The sequence below is a fragment of the Anguilla anguilla genome, chromosome 14 (assembly GCF_013347855.1).
Source record: "Anguilla anguilla isolate fAngAng1 chromosome 14, fAngAng1.pri, whole genome shotgun sequence".
Taxonomy (NCBI): domain Eukaryota; kingdom Metazoa; phylum Chordata; class Actinopteri; order Anguilliformes; family Anguillidae; genus Anguilla; species Anguilla anguilla.
In genome coordinates, this window is record NC_049214.1 from 9,092,880 (window position 1) to 9,114,403 (window position 21,524).

Genomic DNA, 21,524 nt, shown 5'->3' on the forward strand with positions numbered 1-21,524 from the left:
AGTGTAAGGTTACAGAAGGGCACTGCCGCTTATTACTAAAGCCTTCGGCACAGCCGTGTAGAAAACGCGGACGAATGAACCGACGAAAGACCGCTTCAGCCTTGTGTAAAATGCTCTCTGACCCCCTCACAGTATTTCTGCCCAATGAAAATATCTTCCAACGCATGTGGTGCAGACAAGACATCCCCATCAAGAAATTCATACAGACAACCATCTTGCATTTTAACAAAAAACACGCACACTGAGGACTGGTTACTTTAAACAGGTTATCACCACATTATTCAACCAGGAGACATTTAAAACAGTACACTATACATTATTGTACACCCCATGTCATTGCATGAAGAAATATTTCTGTTAAAAAACTAAATAAAAAGAAGAAAACAGACAGCCGCTTTAGTCTTTAAATAATACACTCTATTTATTTTGCCTTAAAATAGTTCTTTTTATACTACAGACTTAAAATTTCAAGGAAGTCAGGGACTTGCGCAAGCAAGAAAAAATATTAACACTCAACATTTTGTTAATTTTAAATACTTAAAAGTAAAAATAAAAACAATGAGAATAACATAAAAGGACTGCGTTACGAGGGGAAATGCAGAAATTGCGGGTGAGAGGATAAATTCAATTATAACTGCCTTTAAATGAACCATGCTTGAGCTTAACCATATAACCTAGTTTCATATGCAACACAAACTATAATATCTAAATGTCAAACTAGACAGAACAATTTTACCCAGCATTCTTATTGCATTTTGATTTTTTAAGGGATTGCAATGCTAGGTGACTCATTTCATAATATATTTGGTTCAAGTCAAACATTCCACACCATATTTAGAAGTTTGAGGACACAGACAAGATACCTCCCTTACTGTGCATAAGGTTGGGGCCCAAGGAAGTGTATTACAATTATTCAGGTCAGTAGAGTACATACAGTCTTCCATGAAAGATGATGAGGTCCAGGCTAAATTCAAATGAAGCATTTGGTGCATCCAGTGGTTTAAACCGAACTAGGTAAAACAGTCTGGGCATTTATGGTAACCAAATTTGAAAACAAACCCATTGCATGGGGGGAGGGGGGGGTATACTAATGAAGCAGCTGGTTGAACATCTGCTCTGTGGGGGTAGTGTTTCACATTCAAGTTTTGATTTTATTCATTCCATTCAAAGACCCAAGTGAAGTACCGAGCAGAGCATTTTGTCATAATCAATTGTCAAACAATGAAACAGATTTAGTCCGTGAATTCAAGGAATTTCATACTTCCCAATTCCATAATTTTACAACTGAGGACAAATATGTTGGCATATACAGATGTATTAACAGCCATGTTGAATAGAAAGAGGTTCAGTTTGGACTTTGGTGAACTCAATTCCCTTTATGAGACCAATCATGCTAAATCAGGGTCTCAAAGTGTTTCATATGCATGAAGTGGCTTTTCAATGTCTTCTGAAGCAAGTAACAAATTGAAATGAAGCAGAAGTGTTAAACGTTGAAATATCAGTTTAAAACAGTGCCCCAGCTTATTCTAGCTGGGATAAACATATAGGGACAGCACAGTGATCACACCGAAGAAAACAGTTTGTTAAACTCAATCAGCAAATGCCTAAAACATAACTCTGTGCCCCTCAAACATTAGTCTCACACACCAGCATTTTTTCCTGATATTCATGTAACAAATTCACATCTATTATTAAAATATCTTTTGTATATTAGGCAAAGGATGCCCTGTTAAAGGTAAAAGAATATACAGGATTCTGAAACAAAATAGTGCACATTCTGAGGCATACAGGCCATGATGCTTTGCGATTAAATCTATGATGAAAGTTCCAGAATATTTTCAGTTACGGATGGGGGTTATTAAGGGAGCGGAAGGAAGGCTCATCATTCTCGCTGGCATTTTAAAGACAGCTTGGCTTCGTTCCTGTTGTACTTACACCGAGTTGGCGGTTTGAAATGCACGTGAACACGTCCATAGTGATTTAAAAAATAACTGCTGTGCCATTTCACTCAACATCTAGACTAAAAGCAAAACCATTGAATGGAAGAGGAAAATGTGTTTATCAGTTTCTATTACAACAATATGGAGACCCACGCAGAGCACGTGACTGGTGCTGCAGTAGTGAAATGAACGTTTGCCGTTTATTTGCTGTGAAATTCTTGTGCAATTTTTGGATCCCTTTCATCAAGGCAATTCACAAGTGGTCTACAAATCTATGACTTCAGTCATGTTCTGAGATTGTGACATCAACAGTGCCGTCTTGGGCAAGGAGCACTTAGAGCCCTGACATGCAGACCTCACACACGGGAAGCCATGTTCTCCATGCGCTGATGGAGGTGCTGTGAGTCTGCAAAAAGCATATGGTGATGGACTACATGGTTATTCTGGAAGCACAAAAACATTATAGCGAACTATATTACTGACTAAATCAAACAACTCAATTCTGGAGAAATTCAACAGCACAATGGATTACCGTGTCTGTCTGTCCACCTCTCTCTCCTTACAGTATATGCAGTATGTATTACGCATATAGGCTATTGTCACACTACAGCACTGTTACAAGGATGACTAGAAAAATCTGGAAAAGTGGAATTCTACACTATTTATGACATGACATTCCTTGCAAAACAAAAATGAGTGAAGTGCCACTGAATCCCATGGAGCAACCTAGGTTTGTACGTGGAAATTGCATCCACTTATTGCTGGGGACAGTATGAACTTTGTTACTGGGCTTAAGAAACTAAACAAATGTACCACCCTTGAATGTCGACTAACACTGATAATGTGTGACTATAAAGCCAGAGGTGCTCTCAGAGGTTATATGAAACATCACAGCTGCCAATTAATATTCAAAACAAATCACTGATGATGCAACAATGACAGAGTATCAGTAGTGAGCAAGCAGCAATAAGTCTATAAAAACAATCCAACATTAACTAAGGTTGGAATCAAGACAGAACTTTGACAAATCTTAAGGATTATAGCCCCTGAACAAATCTACAACTTTTCAGAAGCCTTGCAAGTCTTTAAAATGCAGCAACTTTAAGTCATTATATTTACTTTATAGCTTGTTTAAATAATGCCTACTGAAAAACATGCCTCTGGGTCAGAGAGGTAAAAAACAATATTGCTATATTTACCATAAAATCTTGTGCATAAGTATGTCTCTGATTATCACACGACCATCTTAAGAAACAAACTCCAGGCAAAAGCAAGGAACGGTCTTGTACACAAGATTTGACAGTAAGGTAAAAATAGACAGCACTCAGAAAAGGAAGTGTCCACAAGTTACAAGTTTGTCTGTAACACCAGGGAGGGCCTCCAGGAGGGGGCCGGAGGGGGGGGGGGGGGGGATTTCTTCAGCGCACCGCGAGGGGGACAGGCTCATCAGTGCATCGCTCGCTCACAGTAGGTATTTGCGCCTGGCGTCCTCGTCCAAAGTGAGGTCCACCACTTCTGGCGGGGACACCCAGTTGGGCTGGGGTGAGACTGCTGTCCACAGGTGCGACTGCCTTGTGCTGTTGTACTGGGCAACCGGGCCATGTTTCCAGGACGACATGTTCTGGATCACACCTCCTCGGGGATGGATGCATCTGGACACAACGACAGACTGTCAGACAAAGAAACATATTTCTGCTACAGCCGAGCAGCCATGATTCAGCAATCATGTAATTTTCCATTTGAGGTCAATGGTGAGCGAATGGTTTGGCAACAGCATATCTCATAAAATATGAACATTGATGATACTTTCATTGCATTACATTGTAGGACCTTCCATCATCCCTGGATGTGGTCAATTTCTGCCTGTGGGCAATAGCTTCTGTCTTAGCTTATCTAGAAATAAGATTTTGCAGTGAGAAGAATGTTCCACCCACCTCGTGTTTTCTTGCACGCCAACAATTTCCACCTCGCTATCCGAGGAAGGGATGTTGATTTCCTCATTGATCTGAAGAGGTCCACATGTGGGCGTGTCGCCTTGTGCAAACTCTGCCTCTGCATGACCTGCAACAACAAGACAAGTGTACCTCAGTGTTGGAGGGAATCGTCTTCATTGGAATGGGTGCCATTTGAAACAAAGGCCTTCACAGACACCAGGCACATTCTGTGGACTTGAACGTGAGCCACAGTCCACCAAGTGACCGAAAAAGAAAGAAGATGCAAATTGACATTCCGATCATCAATTCGATTCCAGGTTCTTGCAGTTGAACTTTGAGCATTTGGGATGCACAGATTCTGCTACACGCCAGCGCTAATTTTCAGTCAGCCTTCAGCAGCTGGACTGGGCGGTAATGCCACTGGAGGAGGGCTCTTCATGTGCAGCTGGTGTATGCAGAGCACAGATGCCTGAGCAGCCAGGCCTGCTGAAGAGGAGTAAAGGCCAACTACGCCTTACCCCAATGGGACTCTGACTCAGTCAGCTCTGGGGTTGCTGGGATTGGTTTCTGGTCTGAAAGACGCATCAGCGCTTTAGCTGGATCCACTGCCCAGGACACTTCTACAAAGACATGAGTCCTGCAGTCTCCGTTCAACCATTTGCCATTTGAAATGAGCCAACCCCCGCAGACTAGCAAGTTTGCAAGGGTGAATCACCATCTGTTTAGCTATGGGTGAGTAAGGCTCATTCACAGTGTGGGAGGACGTTCTGAATGAGCTGCAGCACTGTAGGGAAACCCATTTTCTTTGCGTTTTTGAGCAGTGGGAAAATACAGCTACACGGCTGCAGTCTCCAAGGGTAGATGTCTGCTGTAATTTCAGAAGCAAATTATACGGTGGGGGAGTGACATGTATACTCCTGTGACTATGACCTACAAGGATTAAAATAGGATGAGAAAAGAAACCCAACTTAAGAGAATAGCTTTACAATTGGCTCTACGCGTGTATTCACCAGGACATCAAATACTGTGACCACAGTTTTAAATGGATGAAAGTCAAAATTACACTTAAATCCACTCAAACATTCAATACAAGACACTTTCAGCCATGTAGAACAAACTGAGAACAGTCATTTAAAATGTTCATATCCAGGCTTGTAAAACATTTATTAGCCTACTTTGATTTAAAGCTAAATATGCTACCTAAATCTCCTTTAATCAGATAACCAGCACAGTTATTTTCATTTACCGTAGTGAATTCTCCAACTCACAAGCATAATAAAGTCAGAATTCACTGCAATATGACGTGCGCCACAGCTGTGAACTCGCAGCTTGCAATACAGTCTCAGCTGCCTGGCAGATGACGTTACTGAAATGCTAAAAATGCGCAAATTTGAAACCAGACATGCAGCCTTTTTAAAGCCATTTGCCAAACGCATTCTTAGAGATGGCAGCTTTCCACAACTGAATGAATATTACAATTGTACAACTAGTATCTGATGTACTGTTCATTGTTCAATTGCTCTTGTATGGTTTCAAGACTGAGGAAATTAAACATCAGCAGGTGTCAGTATTTGGCAGGAAAACATTTGTCCTAGAGAACCTGAGGTAATAGGTCCATTGCTTATAATTACAGGTTTAGATACTTTTGAAATTGACAGGAAAGGGCAAACTGAACATGATGTGAATGGCATTATTCAGACTATGTCAGAAAAATGTATTAAAGAACAAATAAATAAATCTGGAGACACAGAATCATTGACCACAGGCAACATAGTCTTGTTTTTTTTCTGACCCACCTAAAACTCATAAAGTGAAAGTGCTTGCAAACACACATAATGAGAGTTAGGAGACGAGGCAGGAAGTACAATATTGAATGACTAACACCTCAGCAAATAATATTTTTCCAAGATATTTTGTCAAAATTCTGCTAAAGTTACCAATATATTCCCATAAGCCATAAATATTTTCACAGTAGCTCACAATTTCAAAGAAAATATACAAGCAGGCAAACAAACAAACACAATTATGGTACAATGGTAGCATGCCCAGTTCTATGTATAGTAGCCCTCTAAGATTACAGATTACCTATATGGGTGAAATTTTACACTGATGAGATTCTATTACCCACTCCAGACCCAAGTGAAACTCAAGTCTTTTATGTTCTCTGTGAACTGAGCTTGTATGTCCTCATCTCCTTGACATGAATAAAAGTATTTTGAAAAAAGTGTTTTTTTTATTTTTTTTATCAAGGCATTACAATTCACCATGTGCGATGGGAAAGGACAGCTTGATTTGCCACATTTGAAACTAACCTGTTTGGGATCCTGAACCAAGATGCCCTCTTTCTGCCAAAGAATTTGCTCCCAAATCCTGGGTTCTGAATGTTTCTAGCTCCTGAGCTACAGCAGCTGCAAGCAGATTGTCCACACTTAAGGCCTCCTGGTCAGAATTAGTGTCTGAAATATCACAGTGTGCAATTACTGGAGGCCCATCTGTAGGAACACAGAAAATACTACACGTTACTCCACCTGGCCCCCAGAGTTCCTTACAAGGGCCAACGAGGATGAATACAACATGGAAGCAGTCAGTTAGTCTTGGGTGACCTCTCTGACAACACTGTGAAAAACCAGCCCTGTTCTGCAACTTCTTCAGGTTATTCAGTGCTTGCACCCCAAAAATTACCCCATGGAAGCACTGCCCAACAAACTGTCACAGAAGAACTCAGTGTGCAAAATGAAACATTCACTACCACTTTCATAAAATAACCAACACCTAGGAGCTACAGCAGACAGGGAAAGGAATATGAAAAAAATCATGCCTTGAAAATATTCCATGATCAGTACAAGACTCTTACTGAATAACAATGAATAACAAGTAAATTATATATGTTTGAACTCTATGTTTAAACTCACCTCACCTAAAGCATGATAGCTTTATGGGGGGGGGGGGGGGGGGGTTGCATACATTTTTCTAAACAAACTTCAGAGCCAACCGTGTTAAGATATCAAGTATCATATTCAAGCATGCACACATACATGAAATTTATCTGAGCAAAATTTTTGAAAGCAATTACTGTCCAGATTCAAACCACATGACTTGGAGAAGTCATGCTCTCACTTGCTCTGCCCAAATGCTGGGATACAGCTCAGGAAAATCCCAAGTATATTTGGTAAACTCAGCAGATCATTCTCAGTTAATTTACAGTACATATGATATGCAGAAAGGCAAGCAACATGAAAATCAGTGTGCAGCACCAAAAACATTATGGGGCCTTGCAACTGCAAAGGCAGGCGAATACCAGTTTCCATGCTGAAGTAACATCACATCAGTGTTACGATGGCTGGATTTCATCCCTCCCAGCACCTCAATGCATCAGTTACTCATTTCAGATGAATGTTAATACACTGAAGCTCCATGCTTTACAAAAATTACCATCACTTTTCACACATTTTGCATACAAAGATGAACACTCTTCAGAGTAAATATGGTTGGTTAAAAATAGTTAGTACTGAGCACATAAGAACAGCACAATTACTCTGAACTGTTCTAGAACGTAAGGTGTGACAATCATGCTTTTTCCAATTAATGATACACATGCAGATTAATACACCAGCCACCTACCCATGATTATATCTGTGTTTGGACATAACTTCAACTCTTCATCAGTAGTAAAAACAAGCAGCACACTGTAACATTGCCCAATACAGCATTATACAGTTCAGTGAGAATTATGTGCAATCATTATTGTGCGTAACGTGTTGAGAGGATTGGGGGCATCTTCAGATAACACATGCATCAAAAAAAGTTTGAACCAACTGTAAATTACAAAAAGAAAAGGTACAGCTGAAAAAAGAACATTTTGACTTGCTTCATTTAAATACAGTATTTTACCATCAGTGGATGGGCCACTGCATTCTCTTATAAGAACATCATAGCTACAAAGTAATTTGTTTGCAAGGCTCAAGTACATACCACAACCACATCAGTTCTGACATGTTATTGCGGAATACCATTTTTAAGAAAAAATAAATAGGGGCGCTTGTCAAATTAACTTACATATAGGCTTTCCAAATAAGTGATAACTTTCCAAAAACAGTGATGACATGCATTAGAATCAAGAGGTAACTGTACTTTAATAACAGACTACCATGCACGTCCCTAAACAGTGGCCAAGGTCATGACAATTTGTTGAAATGACTACCAGATCTGTCCTACTTTCTACATCCAAATTGTCCTGGTTTCTTCTTCAAGAAAGTTTCATCTTTAAAGATTAAGAAAACAAAAGTGTACTTGATCCTAATTAAATTACCACCTCAGGCCATCTAATATGAGTTATTAAAAGAATCTGATATCATATTTCAATTATAACATTAAATTATTATGGCTTTTATGTCACCCCCTTCATATTCACCGGTTGAAAAACAACATTCAATGTTACATTTCAAAATGAACTTTATTTACTGCGAGTCAGTTTTACAGGTCTATACACACTGCATGAAGAAAATTAACTAGCCAAATAAACACACCTTAATCTCCACTTGCAAATCAAAAGCAAGTGGTACACTCAAGTGTTTTTTCTGAAACCAAACAAACTTAATGACCCCTTAGATGTGACCTAAACCAGCAAAAAATCTTATGGCACTGCAACAAAAGAGAAGGCAGCATTCCCAACACAGTTAAAAAGTCATCCCTTGTAAACACTTTGGTGTGAACAGGACAGATTACACAACTGTAAGGATACTGTAAGGGTTTGCAAATAAAAAGGCGTATTTCTCCCTAGTCCCTACCAATCACTGCCTGCTGTACACACAGACCCCCTGTTTCCTTGCAGGCATGGTCAGTTCCATGTTGGAAACGTGGTAAAAGTTTACCATGCCTTGGGTTAGACCAACACAAATGGGCCTTGAATGAAAAAGATCAATTTGCTACAACGACATTATCACAATTCTGCCAAAATAAATGCTTGACTGCCCCACCTTAACATAGTTCGTATTTGCCTTTAAGTGATTACTGGGTAGAACATGAAGCACTGTACCAAATTAACTGTTTTGTTTGTAACGCCTTACAGTAGCCATTTAAATGGACAAAATGATAAGTACTCACAAGCATAAAATAGCATTCAGTCATCTCAGCTGCATATGAAAAACTATCTAATGTCCATGTAAATCAGAGGTTGTCCAAAGAAAAATAAAGGGAATTCAAATAAATGGATGTCAAAGAAAGAACCTGCCCATGTCCCCCACTCCCCACCCCTCACCTAATTAAACTGTAGTTCACATGAATTTCTGAATGGCAAAAAAGCTCACAGGGAATGGAATGCAACAACAGCTGTAGAGTTTAAAAGACCATCAAATAAAATAAAATTTAAAAAAAAAATCAAGTATCTACATGTGAATAAAGATTAAGCAGCTTTTTAGAACCGATATCCAGGGCATGCTTTGGCTGTAGCAGTCTATATATACCCTGTTTTAGGAATCCCGTTGGATTACAAACCTAAATTAGCCATGCCTTTAAGCAGACTACATGCCTTAAAGTTCTAGAAGTGTGTAGTAAGAGTCAGTCTTGCACAGCCGTTTTGACACAGAGGCAGCTTAGCGTTGGAACCGAACGCTACAGTTCATTACAAATTTATCCACAGAGCGAGTGAAACTCCAGTTTGGCAGCACTTCTTTGGTAACACCAAACATCCGCAACGAGAATGGATAAGAAACCAAAAGGGGACTGTGGAAACCATTATGACTTTCCCTGGCATTCAAAAGGGGACAAGGCATTCATCTGAGAAGACGTATTATCTGAAAAACTAAACACAAAGAACAAGATTGCTTTTAATCCATGTGCCCAGTAGACCGTTACAATTTTGGCACTATGGTCCTTAAGTGAAAGTTGAAATTTAAAGCAAAATAGCATGCCACATTTTAAGACAAAAAAAAAATGCATGTGTGTTTCTCTCAGCTTTGCAGTGATGTGCAGTTATTTCTCATATAAATAATATGCTTTCCTTTCTTTAAAAAGCAAAACATAGCTGCAGGACATACTGTGTCTCAGGTGAGCAACCAAAATGCTAATTTAGTTATTACTGAACTAGAATGAAAAGTTTATCAAATGAAAGCCATCAACCTAAGTACATTCAAATGAGCTGTTCGTCTGGTCGTCCTTTTAATCGGATGTCAATTTCATGATGGCCATAGAGCAGAGGATCAGAGACCACATTGTTCACTTTGAAAAAGTTATGAAATGCACCATTAACATAACCTGATAAATCATTCCTGTCCTATATAGAAACCCACTGGCTTCACTTAAACATGCAGTTATGAGAAATGTGCTTGAAGCTCTCATCCGACAAAATAAAAATATGCCAATCAATGCACAAAATATATACTTCCTTTCTAGAAGACAAGTTACGTTTTTTCAGTGTATGTGTTCAGTGTTGATTAACATATATTGGACATATTTTTCAAAAATAAATCAGTCCCCTAAAATCTCAAACTGTCACTCTGGCATAGGACAACTCATGCATGCCGCATTTAGAAACAAATTGACCTACAAGCAGTGATTTTTGTTTTCCATTTTAATAGGTCAACTATACTTGCATATGTCCCACAATGTGCAACACTGAACATGTGAAAGGGTTCCGAATTACGGAAAAGTCAGAGCCATCCAAGGATGCAAACGTGATTTGATTTTAAAAAATTTAAGCGGTGGACGTTTTCTTGGTTTTACTTCTGCATGCATTGGCCAAAGAGAGGAACACTGCCAAAACTGTAAAACATATCTACAGTAATCTTCAAAAAAAAAAAAAAATTCAGTGTGGTGCAGAATCTTTCAGGATTAATTTAAAATGAAACACACCACTCCCTCTTATTATTTCACACCATACGTACCTACACAGCCACAAATCTAAATGTCCCATTTCTCCATAAAAACTTACATGCACCAGTGGGGGTTAGTGCATAGAGTAGGGCAGTCCTCTTGGAACCTTTCATCATCTCTATTCACAAAAGCTGTATAAATTGCCCTGGACCACAGTGACCGTTACAGTACATAATTAAGGCTTTAAAACAGTTTTTATAGTTTTGATGAGAGCAAATATCAAGAAAATGCTTGGCAAGGTAGGCCATAGGAGACAAAAAAAATTAAAGGGTCATACCTTTTAGGTATCTAAATGACCAAGAATAATTCCAGACTCTGAAATAATTCACTCCAGAGATTGTGTTCTATATTTGGGAAATATGGATCAAAACAGGTGGGCTATCAGCGATGAAGCAGGTCTAATTTTATTTATTTTATTTTTTTAAACACAAATGAAAGTAGGCCTACAGTTCAGACTACATCAAAAAACAACAATGATGGATAAGGCTAACAATTCTTGACAGGGCTAACTGAAACACTACTGCAGCTTGAGAGAAACACACACCAAATGACGAAGCCTAGAAAGACTAGAACCGAATGAAGATGCAGTGAAAACAAGTATTGACGGCAGTCAACCAATCGGTGGCATTAATGCAGGTTGCAGCATTCACGCAGTCTGTTATTGGCACCTGGACCGTACTTCAGAATGCGATTGGTGTAATGTGTCAGAAAGCACACTGGATTACCAGTATGAACACAAGAAACGGAAGGGGGCCTGAACCTTAATTAGTTCAGAAAATATCTTTGTTACATAAAACACAGAATTTGAGAATATACTGCCGACACTTCAAGGTAAATTCAGAAATTTATCATTTTAATAAAAAATAAGAAAGAATCACCAACTATTCTATAAATTAATCTAACAAGTGACTTTTTAGCTAACACAGCATCATTCTAAAAATACAGGATTGCTGCCTCAAAGCTCAGTAGTCAGTGAAATGCTTGAAAGTAATTCTTGATTAATGGCACACTTATTTTCACACATTACCATTGGGATTTTCATTTAAAAAGGCACGTGCAAAAAGTGCTCACCCACACTACAAGTTGGATTTACCCCAGCCCCCCCATCTTCCATTTTGCTGCAGGTTTCCATGTCTTTGAAAATCCCTTCTTTCTTTTTCATCCAAAGTATAAAGAAGATGGGACTGAAAACCTTTCATTAGCATCTGATGAATCAAAACCTGCCAGAGACACGAGTCACCCACAGCAGGTCCTTGCAACAGCAGCAGCTCCAAAAAGATATTTGCATCCATCTTCAGATGAGCCACTGATTATTTCTAGAAAGATGCAAAGGCCCTTTTCTGGCACAAATGCAGCCTTCTCCCTATTGATTAACGTTTTAAACTGATATTCATCCAATTCAGAAGGGGCACAGGGATCTTGTCATGTGTATTTAAATGCCTGAGCAAGCTGAGTAACCAATGATAAGGTGTATTCTGAATTTTTATGTCAGAACAAGTGTTCTCTAAAGACCCAAAACACAGTTCCAGTTCTATGGTATGAAATGGTGTGAAACCTGTAATAGCAATAAGGTTTTACCATTCAGCTGCAAAAAAACAAACAAAAAAAAAACAAACAAACACTTAAGTAACAGAAAATGCCTTCTCTAATATACGATTCCCATCTGTGTCACTGTACGGTGACTATGCATTATCATCACATTCGGAAACTACGTCAAACTATTTGCAGGACAAAGGTGATCATTTTCACGCATATACGTTCCTCAACTTCTGCTGTCTACAAAGAGATGGAACTGTAGAATATCACACTGTTGGAAATCTTATCCTGGGATACTCGTTTACTGAAAATTAGTCTAATCAGTGGATTTTAACAGATAGCATTCTGCTTTCAGTCCAGCAGATTTCATTGTTAAATGTTTAAAAGATTAGGGTCTTCGCCAGAAGGGTTTCCATTTTGGGAAATCATTTCGGGGGGGTTGTTGTTGAGGGGGATCGGCACCACGGCAACATTCTGCCTGGTTATGCCATATGACGCCAAGGTTTCCTGCGATTCGGAGGACGGCAAGAAGGAGCTGGGCGGGGAAGGGCGGGGCCCCCTCTGGCGGCCTGAGTGTCTTCTGGGCTCCCTGGGGTCGCTGGAGTTCTTGGACGAGTCTTCGTCCGAGTCGAGCCGCGTGAGCTTCTCCATCCACACGCGGAAACGCTCCTCCGTCTGCCGCTGCATCACGGCAAAGCGCGTCATGGCCTCTTCCAGAACATTCCCAATGCTGTTCCGGTCCCAGGCTGCTCCGCTGTCCAGCAGGCCCTGAATTTGACTGGTCACTCCTGAAGATCCCTCGGCACGGCCAAAGCCAGCTTTAAAGACATTGAGGCCATTCGATAAGAATCATTTCAGAACTTTTTTTTTTTTTCATGCCTGGTTTGGAGCTCATGTGAATTTACTCTCGCATGCGGATGGGGGGAGAAAAAAAAAATCATGCAATGCTGAAAATATATTGCTGAACATTAAAAATCATAGAAGGTAATTTCAGTAGAAATTAAACATGAACCATTCTAAATCAGAAACTGGTCAAATCATTGATTAAAACACTGATGAAATATCACCAACATTTTTAAAGGCATACTATGCAGGATTTTTTAGCCTGTGTTTACCATCAAAGAAGTCTCATTCTCAGTCTTTAACCCCGCCCACTCGCCCACAAATAACCAACCCACTCAGAGAAATGCAAATTCATTAGAAACTACTGGTAAATTTCTCCCATCAGTTACTCGTACCAAACATTAGGCTACATAGCTAGCGGTAACATTACTTACAGGTCCAACAGAAAACAAGCCAGCACCGCATCACTTTTCATCCCCATGGCGAACTTCAGCTGACGCCACAGAGGAAAAGCAATTCCAAGGTTATAAGAACTAGAGTTCCTGAACAAACCCCGTCGGCTAGTCTTTTTGCTTCACAGTATCAGGTCCATTACAGCGGCTAGCTAGCTATAGCAAACACTCCATTGAAATCTGATCCAAAACCACAGGCTCTGAAGCCACACCTACCCCTGCCCACACAGAAAAGCGCTCCAAGCCCAGAAACAATCCTTAGTACATTTAAGAATAACAAATCCAGGTAAAGGTGCACAGATTTGGTGAAAGTGCATAAAAACAGATTGAGGGTGTATCACAGATATGCCTTTTCGATTCCCCGGTAGGACGCTGCCGTTCTACCCTTGAGCAAGGTACTTAACCTGCATTGCTTCAGTATAGGCTATATTCAGGTGTATAAATGGATGCAATGTAAATGCTATGTAAAACGTTGTGGAAGTCGCTCTGGATAAGAGCGTCTTCTAAATGCCTGTAATGTAATTGTAAAGAAAGTTACAAGAAGTAGGCCAAAGTGCATGTGTGTTCTTAGCCTTTATTTATCACTGCATGAGGTCAGTCTGACGTAGCCAAAACAAGCCAATAGCCCCAACCCATAAAATTGATTTTTAGAGGCAGACTATGCAAGATTTCTAAGCCTTGCTGATTCAAATAATTTGAAAAATGGGCATTCCAGTGAAAAACTGGACATCTGGTAACCCTAGCTGTATAGCTAGAGGTACTATTATTTTCAGGTCCAACAGAAAGCAAGTGAGCTCTGAGTCGCTTTTCACCCACTTGGCAAACTTCAACTGTGCCACTGAGGACAAGCAATTCCAAGTTAACTAGTTCTTTAGTGTGCCCTGTCGACTTGTCATTTTGCTTTTTCTGTATCTGAGCCGAAGCAGCGGCTAGCTAGCTAGCAAAAAACACTCCACGTTGAAATCTGATTGCAAACCACAGGCTCTGTAGCCACACCCACACCCACCCACACAGAAGAGCACCATGACCAGAAACGTCCAAAACACATTTTAAAATAACAAGTACAGGTAAAGATGCACAAAGGCAGACACTGCCAGAGCATCATAGATATGCCTTACCATGGTTATTTAATATTTTCAAGGTAAAAATGCTGCATGGTATGCCTTTGGTTGCTATCAACAAGGCAAAGCGATTTGAGTGTACAGATGCAATGTAAATTACACCAGAAGTACGCAGACCAATGTTCCAAAACCCGATAAATGTAAACTATACTTGGTAAAATCTATCAGTTTTTTGGTAGCTTCATGGTCCTACTCTTACCACTGATGAAATGGGGAGGAAAATGTGAGTGAGATTAAGTCACAAAAAGTAAGTTGGCAATATCACACCAAGATGTTTGCCCACAATACATTAATTTAAAGTTAAACTGATATTTTAAACCACAACATTTATTTTGATTTCTCAAAATACACTTTTTGGTTGTCCTGGAGCTATCATTGCAGGAGCACTAGGTTACTTGTTCGCCATTTCACTTATTCTCCCATGCTGGTAGGTGTTTGCAAGTTTCCCAGCTTTCTTAGATGTCTTCCTCTGCTTGTTGTCAGACAAAGAAGTGCAATACCAATTTTGACTCAGTACTACTGTTACCTTAAAAAAACTAGCACCGTACGGTTTTCTGAATTTTGGCATCAATGTGGTACTGAAGTATCGGTTCTTGTGACATCCCTAAACTATAAATATAAAAAATTAAATAGTAGATTTAATTATATAATAAAAATGATAAATTACAAAATCAAGCATTCATACTAAATGTTACAAATAAACTCTACTCATAACTTACTCTTATACCCATAGTTTCCAAATTCAGCTTTCAGAGTTCTCAGTCTAAAGTTTAAAAAGATAACTTTTTTTTCTACTTTTTACACTGGAGAACTTTCAAATTTCATTGACTTACAAACTTAGTAAAACAAATAACCATAAATCACAACAGACCAATGGGTGGATGCATCTGAACCACACAATACAAATGATCAAACCACCAGCCCTACCCCATAAACATTTGCAGCCAGACCTCCAGAAAATTTCACAACTACGTAAAAAAAAACAAAAAAAACAACAACTGCAACCTATGGAAATATATGATTTCTAAAAGTCACCAGTATATTGAGGTGTCCTAGATAGAAAATGTGAGACTGCTGCACTTTCCAGATGTCCACAAGTCAAATTGTGTGTGTTTCTGTATCCAGAATAGACAATTTCAAATGAAAGGCTTTCTTTGCAAGAGAATATTCATATTTGATCAAGGATTTCCCCCTGGCAGTGTGTATAGATGAGGCAAAAAAAAAAAGTCAAACACCTCAAATGGAGGTTTCATTTCTCACCCTAACCTGTGTATAATAAATCAAATATGGAAAGTAGAAGCCGCAGGTCAACACAAATAACAACACCGGTAGGGTGATGCCTCAGAAGTTTAAACATTCGTAGAATGTATGAGGTAGCTCATTCCATCTATGTTAAAATGTTAATAGAATTTGGAATACTAAAAATAGGCTTGCTAAAAATTCAGGTTTTCATTATTCCTTTTAAATTAACTGAATAACTGGCCATTTTCAGATTTCAATGACCTCACACACATACCACATACAAAAATATATCCTTATTATTTTTTTTTTTTTTAATTAACACCAAAATAAATGAACCAATCATTGGGCCTCATTTATCAATATTTTCGTAAAACGAAGCATTTTGCGTGTAATTGTCCTGTGCCAGCGTCAGAAGGTGTCTGGGCAGTCAGAACCAACTCGGGACCCATTATCCTTAGCAAACAAATTGGCCTGGTCTTTGGAGGTCAGGTCAGCCATAGCAATGGAAGCCAAGGCTATGATTTCTACCCTATTTACTGCAAACTTAATTTACGTGTTCTATGGAATTTATAGGCTATTGCAATAGCAATTAAGCACTACTCAGATGAATCAGGATTATGTACATGACACATCACCTGTTTTAATGTTGAACACAATGGATTTTTTTATATAATAATTTGAATAATTATAATATCCAATAATAATTTTGCTACTGTTCTCAAATCAAAATAAAAGATGAATGAATGGAATAAAACAATTAATCAAAGCAAGCTTTACAACCGTGTTCTCTCATTTACAGGCACAATACGAACAGTTCAAAGCACTTGTGCAATCTGTCCGGATGCTGCCGTTTGGCACACATTTGATAAATGAAGCCCAATATCTTCACATTGCAGGGACATAGAATCAGTTTAATCAAAGATACCCCTAATGGTGAATCACGCTGTACTAAATGAACTTCAATCATATTGAACAATCTTAACAGTTCAACAGCTCAACTGCTAATGAGCCAGCAAGGTTCTGAATAAATTCAGTTAAACGTAACTAAAGCAAAGACATGAAGGGCAAGCCATTTAGTGCTTACATGTCAGTGTCAGCTTTGGCATAATATCACATTGTTGTGCGCTTCAAAGAACTGCCTGTAAGAAGACTGCTCATTTACATTGTTCTATGCAATATGCAGAGATTAAACGTGAAACCAATACACTGGATAATGCCATATGCATCAGTAATAAGCAAAGCTAACCCCAGTGCAACATTCTGGCTGAGCCATTTAAAATGAAAATGTTCCAGAAAGGAAGGTGGAAAGGAAAGAAAGGTACAAGACGATGCAAATCTATGCAAAAGACTCGATGTAAACTTTGATTCTCGAAAAGCAAAAGTGCACTTGCAAGGCGAGGCTTCCCGTGGGAAAGCCCGGGTTTCGTACGTGAGGATATACCTGGGATGTTAGTGGTGATTGTCTTGCTGCTCCCTGACACCTCGTCGTCGTCGTCCGAGGAGCTGGTGCTGGAGTCGCAGGTCAGGTCGCTGTCGCTCGTACTGCTGTCCTGCAGCAGGTTGTACTTCTTACGGGCCGCCGCTTCCCTCTTCTGCCGCAGCAGCCTCATGCGCTCCTTGTGCTTCTGGCTCTGGTGACCCTTCACCTTGGCTAGTCGGCCGTTGGGCTGCTTCTCCGCCCCGCTTGGCTGGCAGCGGTTCTTCTTTGCCGCCATTGCGCTGGACATTTCGCTCTCGGACCGCAACCGCCTGGACTTCCTGGCGCCTGCGGCGGCGGGGCCCCCGGCCGCCGCGCTGGGGTCCCCCTCTTCGACGGCGCCGCCGTCGCCCCCCGCCCGCGCGCTGGCGGCCTCGTCCCCGGAGGAGAGCGTGTCCGAGTCTGCCAGGTGGCCGCTGGAGGACGGCGAGAGCATGCAGGGGTTGGAGGAGTCGCTCTCGTAGGCTCGCCCGGAGGAAGGCTGCTTCTCGCTCTCTGTGGAGGCCTGCTGGGACTCCGGGGAGTCTCTCCGCAGCTCCATCAGCAGGCAGGGCATGGACAGCAGGCTGGGCTCCGACTGCAAGGGGCTGCCAACCTCCTTCTCAGAAGGGGAGGTTGTCTCCGTCTTAACAGGCTCGTCCTGTCCTGCGCCGGCCACGCAAGCCGCCGCCGATCCTTCCGTAGGGTGCTCTGGTGGGGTCTCTGAGTCTGCAAATTCCTCAGCCTTCTCCGTGTCTGCCATCTTCATGTCAGGGAAGTGCAGAGCCTCTCTGTCTCTAGTCCGAGAGCACAGATTGTCGGGGCACGCCAGTTGAACGGGTCCGAGCAGGACCAAACCTGAAATGCAGAACAGTGATAAGCTTGTCGTCTTTGTTATCCTACGACTTCGAACACTGCTTTGTTCATGCAATGTACCGGCACCAAAGCCAATTATTCCATTGTGTTTCGCTAATGCAATGTATCAGGGAGTGAAGCCTTGGTACAGATAGTCAGCTCCCAAAAAGTCTAAAAACCCTAAGCTATGCATTCATCAAAATAGATTTTATAACAATTTGCTAAATAGTGATTTTAGATAGCAAGCTGCCTTAAAGAAAGCTAAAAGCATTCTATAGCTCCACAAGACATGTGTCTAGCTAGCAAGGTCAAGACATGGTAGCAGCACTTGGCATTTATTAACTGTAAGGTGAAGTAGCGGGCTCACCAACATTAGAATGTTTATTTATTTTTCCTAATGTCTCTGCACTCCATCTTCTGGTCAAATATAGAATTCACTTCAGAATTCAACCATATTGTTGGACTCCAGAACTAGCCATGGCTATTTTAGGTAGCATGTGAGAGATATTAATAGATACAATAGATATCCGAATAACCCAACAATTTAACAAGAAAATGTATTATTTTGTTCAACCTACTTAGACAAATTCCACTATTTGACTTACTATCTAGCTTAGACAATGCTGAAGAGCTTGATAGCCAGGACTACAGCCATCATAACTTTAACTGAATATTTAAAATTAATGAAGGGTGAATGTGTGTTTATAGTCAACACTGCCGAGAAGCTAGTGAATGTTGACTTTCATCTTGAACTTTTTGTTTCTTCCAACTTGTAAACTGGAGTCACAGCAGACAATGAAATGGTTCACACCTTACACCATTTTAACATTTAACTGTAAATTGACTTGAACATGTTGCAATTAAAATATGGTCAGCAGCCTTCGCCATTAAATCTAAACTAAAACTAAAGTACACGTATTGCTTCCAAAATGTCCCTAATGTGGCAGGTATATTTCTATCTTGTACTCAAGTTGACTAAAATACATTTTATCCAATACAGCTGACATTTATTTGCAGCACTGGTAGGCATACATCTAACCATTGCAGGTCATTCACCGAATTCCAGATGAATGGCATGTCTACGACTATGCCCGTTCTGCTACCTTGTCTGCGACTATATACGTTTGTTACTGTCCATTCTGTTAAGTATCATTTCTGGATGCTTGTAACCTGTGGAGTTACAGAACTATATCAACAGCTCCACAGAGGACTTTCGCCTAGTTTTCACTGTTGTAGATGGTTTGTATGCCACTAAGCAAGCATAGCCTCCCATCCATTAACGTTACACGTTGCACCCAAAACAGTCAGCTAGTTACTGTTTTCATCCAGGGAAAAAATGTTCGTGAGCATGGTGGTAAAGTATTGCAAAAAGTAAAACCACTAGAACATCACCAGAGATGACACTGCCTGTGAGTTAGCTAGTTAAGTAACCGAGCGTAGGTAATCAGCGAGCTACTGTCCTTAAAAACACGTTTATGGAGATAGCTAAGGCTTATGCCATTCCGAGACCGTACATGACTACTACAGTGAAAATGACGCAGTGCTACAGAAATCCGCAACATTTACTCTAACGTTAGCTGGCACACAAACGCTAACGTGTCAACTACTTAGCCAACAACACCTGCAGAACCATGACAGAAAACGCTGCAGCCAACTAAGCACTCGATCCACCGACTACAACGGAACATTCGTCAGAAACTAACTTTAATTTCAACCAACTAAACACATGCCGTTAGGTAGGTTGGCAAGTTAGCTAGCCAATGTTGAGGTATGTAACGTTACCTTCAAATATTTCAATCTAGCGAACCAAATGCATCCGAAAACGTTATCACGACATACTAAAAAAAACTCGCAGAACTGCAACTAGCCCAGTTCGCGACCCAGCCAACTTCAACATAAAGTGCGCCTTTCAGATTTCTCACTGCGCTACCAAACGATGTGGCTAGCCGGCTAGTCAGCGTAGGCGCGATATGCTGCGGCAACAGATCCCGAGGCTCAACTTCAGTAAACAAGGAGCCTGAAATATGGATATACAAACGGGTTACAAACAAAGTAGACAATAAGACTTAACTGAATGCACAGCATGGGATACATTGTAAAATCATGTTTAGTGGAGCTTGCAAAGACCTATCGTTTTAGCTAAAGTTAGTTAACATAAAAGCAGGGGCTGCTCCGTTACCTTCTTGCAGAAAGCTACATTTTCAGGCCATCATCGAGACTAGACACTCATCTAGCATGCATGAAAAACATAATAGCGGCAACCATAAGCTTGTTTTATGCAATCGTGGTGTCTGTCATAAAGTCAGATTACTCAACGTTAGCCAAAATAACCTGCGTATTCATACAAAAACGAGAACGCAAATACACTTGATACAATACATTTCGACACAACAGGCGATTGCCTTACGCGACAGCTGGGTGCATCGGAAAACTAACTGGCTATAGCGAAGGATAGGTTAGCAAAGTACAAAGTAAAAGTTTCGTTCCAAACAACTTCGTTTCTGTTACCCTGACTATAACTTCACAATTAACTTGAAACAAATCTAGCATTAACAAGTAAGATAGTTACGCTATCGTTATAGCCAAGTGGACAAGTTAGCTAGCTATCCAGAGAACTATTTTCACATCGTGTTCTATACTTGTTCCAGGAGCTGGCTAGGTAACGTTGTAGCTCGGTTAACGTTACGATATTCCGCTAGTACTAGTTAATCAGTCTACTAAACCAATTACAACTCCATTCGATTAAAAACGGTTAATTGGCCAACTATGACAAGCAATTAATATTGTTAGCGGTAAATCCAGATATGAAGTAAGCAAGCTAGAAGTCGTGGCTACAAAATGGAAGGACATAGCTACCTAACGTTATAGCACCCAGCATTACTAGCGAACTAGCTGGATAAAATAGCTAGGGTCTAGCTGAAAATGGGCAATCTTTTAGCAGCTTATTAACGTAACTTACCTGGATGATAAATGTTCGTCTTCAGCTACGTTCCTGACTTCTTTAACATCTTAAACTGTGTACCACTCTAAATTGGTACATAGTAAACTTTATGAGAAATTATGGCCAAATCTATTTTCCCCCTCTTGCTAGCTACCTAGCACCTTCCTGTACCTTATACTACTTGGCTAGCTAGTTATTTTAAAATGTCACCACAAGCCGTTGTTCGGATCAAAATGCTGTGCGTCATATCCGGTCAATGTATCCAAATTTATCCGAGAGAAGACAGCGTCCTCATCTGCTGCGGCGGGCTATAAACAACCGAGAACCATGATAT

The 21,524-nt window shown here is 40.4% G+C and overlaps 1 protein-coding gene across 5 annotated transcripts; it reads right to left on the reverse strand.

Annotated features, from left to right (window-relative positions):
* Positions 1-395: 395 nt before the first annotated feature.
* c14h18orf25 (chromosome 14 C18orf25 homolog) lies at positions 396-21,430 on the reverse strand. Of its 5 annotated transcripts, none has more exons than XM_035392446.1 (5): positions 21,209-21,423; positions 17,380-18,252; positions 6,187-6,282; positions 3,875-4,001; positions 396-3,592 (listed from the first exon to the last, which is right to left on the reverse strand). In XM_035392446.1, the coding sequence occupies exons 2-5, from the start codon at positions 18,161-18,163 to the stop codon at positions 3,403-3,405; spliced, it is 1,197 nt and encodes a 398-aa protein (XP_035248337.1). In that variant the 5' UTR covers positions 18,164-18,252; positions 21,209-21,423; the 3' UTR covers positions 396-3,402. The 5 variants fall into 5 exon arrangements, with proteins under 5 accessions (XP_035248337.1, XP_035248334.1, XP_035248335.1 ...); XM_035392443.1 differs by having other exon boundaries at positions 6,187-6,366; positions 21,209-21,421; XM_035392444.1 differs by lacking the exon at positions 21,209-21,423 and adding an exon at positions 20,429-21,073 and having other exon boundaries at positions 6,187-6,366.
* Positions 21,431-21,524: the final 94 nt, after the last annotated feature.

Excerpts from the sequence above, each read along its gene's own strand:
- c14h18orf25 (XM_035392443.1), bottom strand. The coding sequence starts at position 18,163 with ATGAAGATGGCAGACACGGAGAAGGCTGAGGAATTTGCAGACTCAGAG. Across the intron at positions 6,367-17,379 it reads AATCACCACTAACATCCCAG|ATGGGCCTCCAGTAATTGCA; the intron begins GTATATCCTCAC and ends GTGTTCCTACAG. Across the intron at positions 4,002-6,186 it reads TGGTTCAGGATCCCAAACAG|GTCATGCAGAGGCAGAGTTT; the intron begins GTTAGTTTCAAA and ends TTGTTGTTGCAG.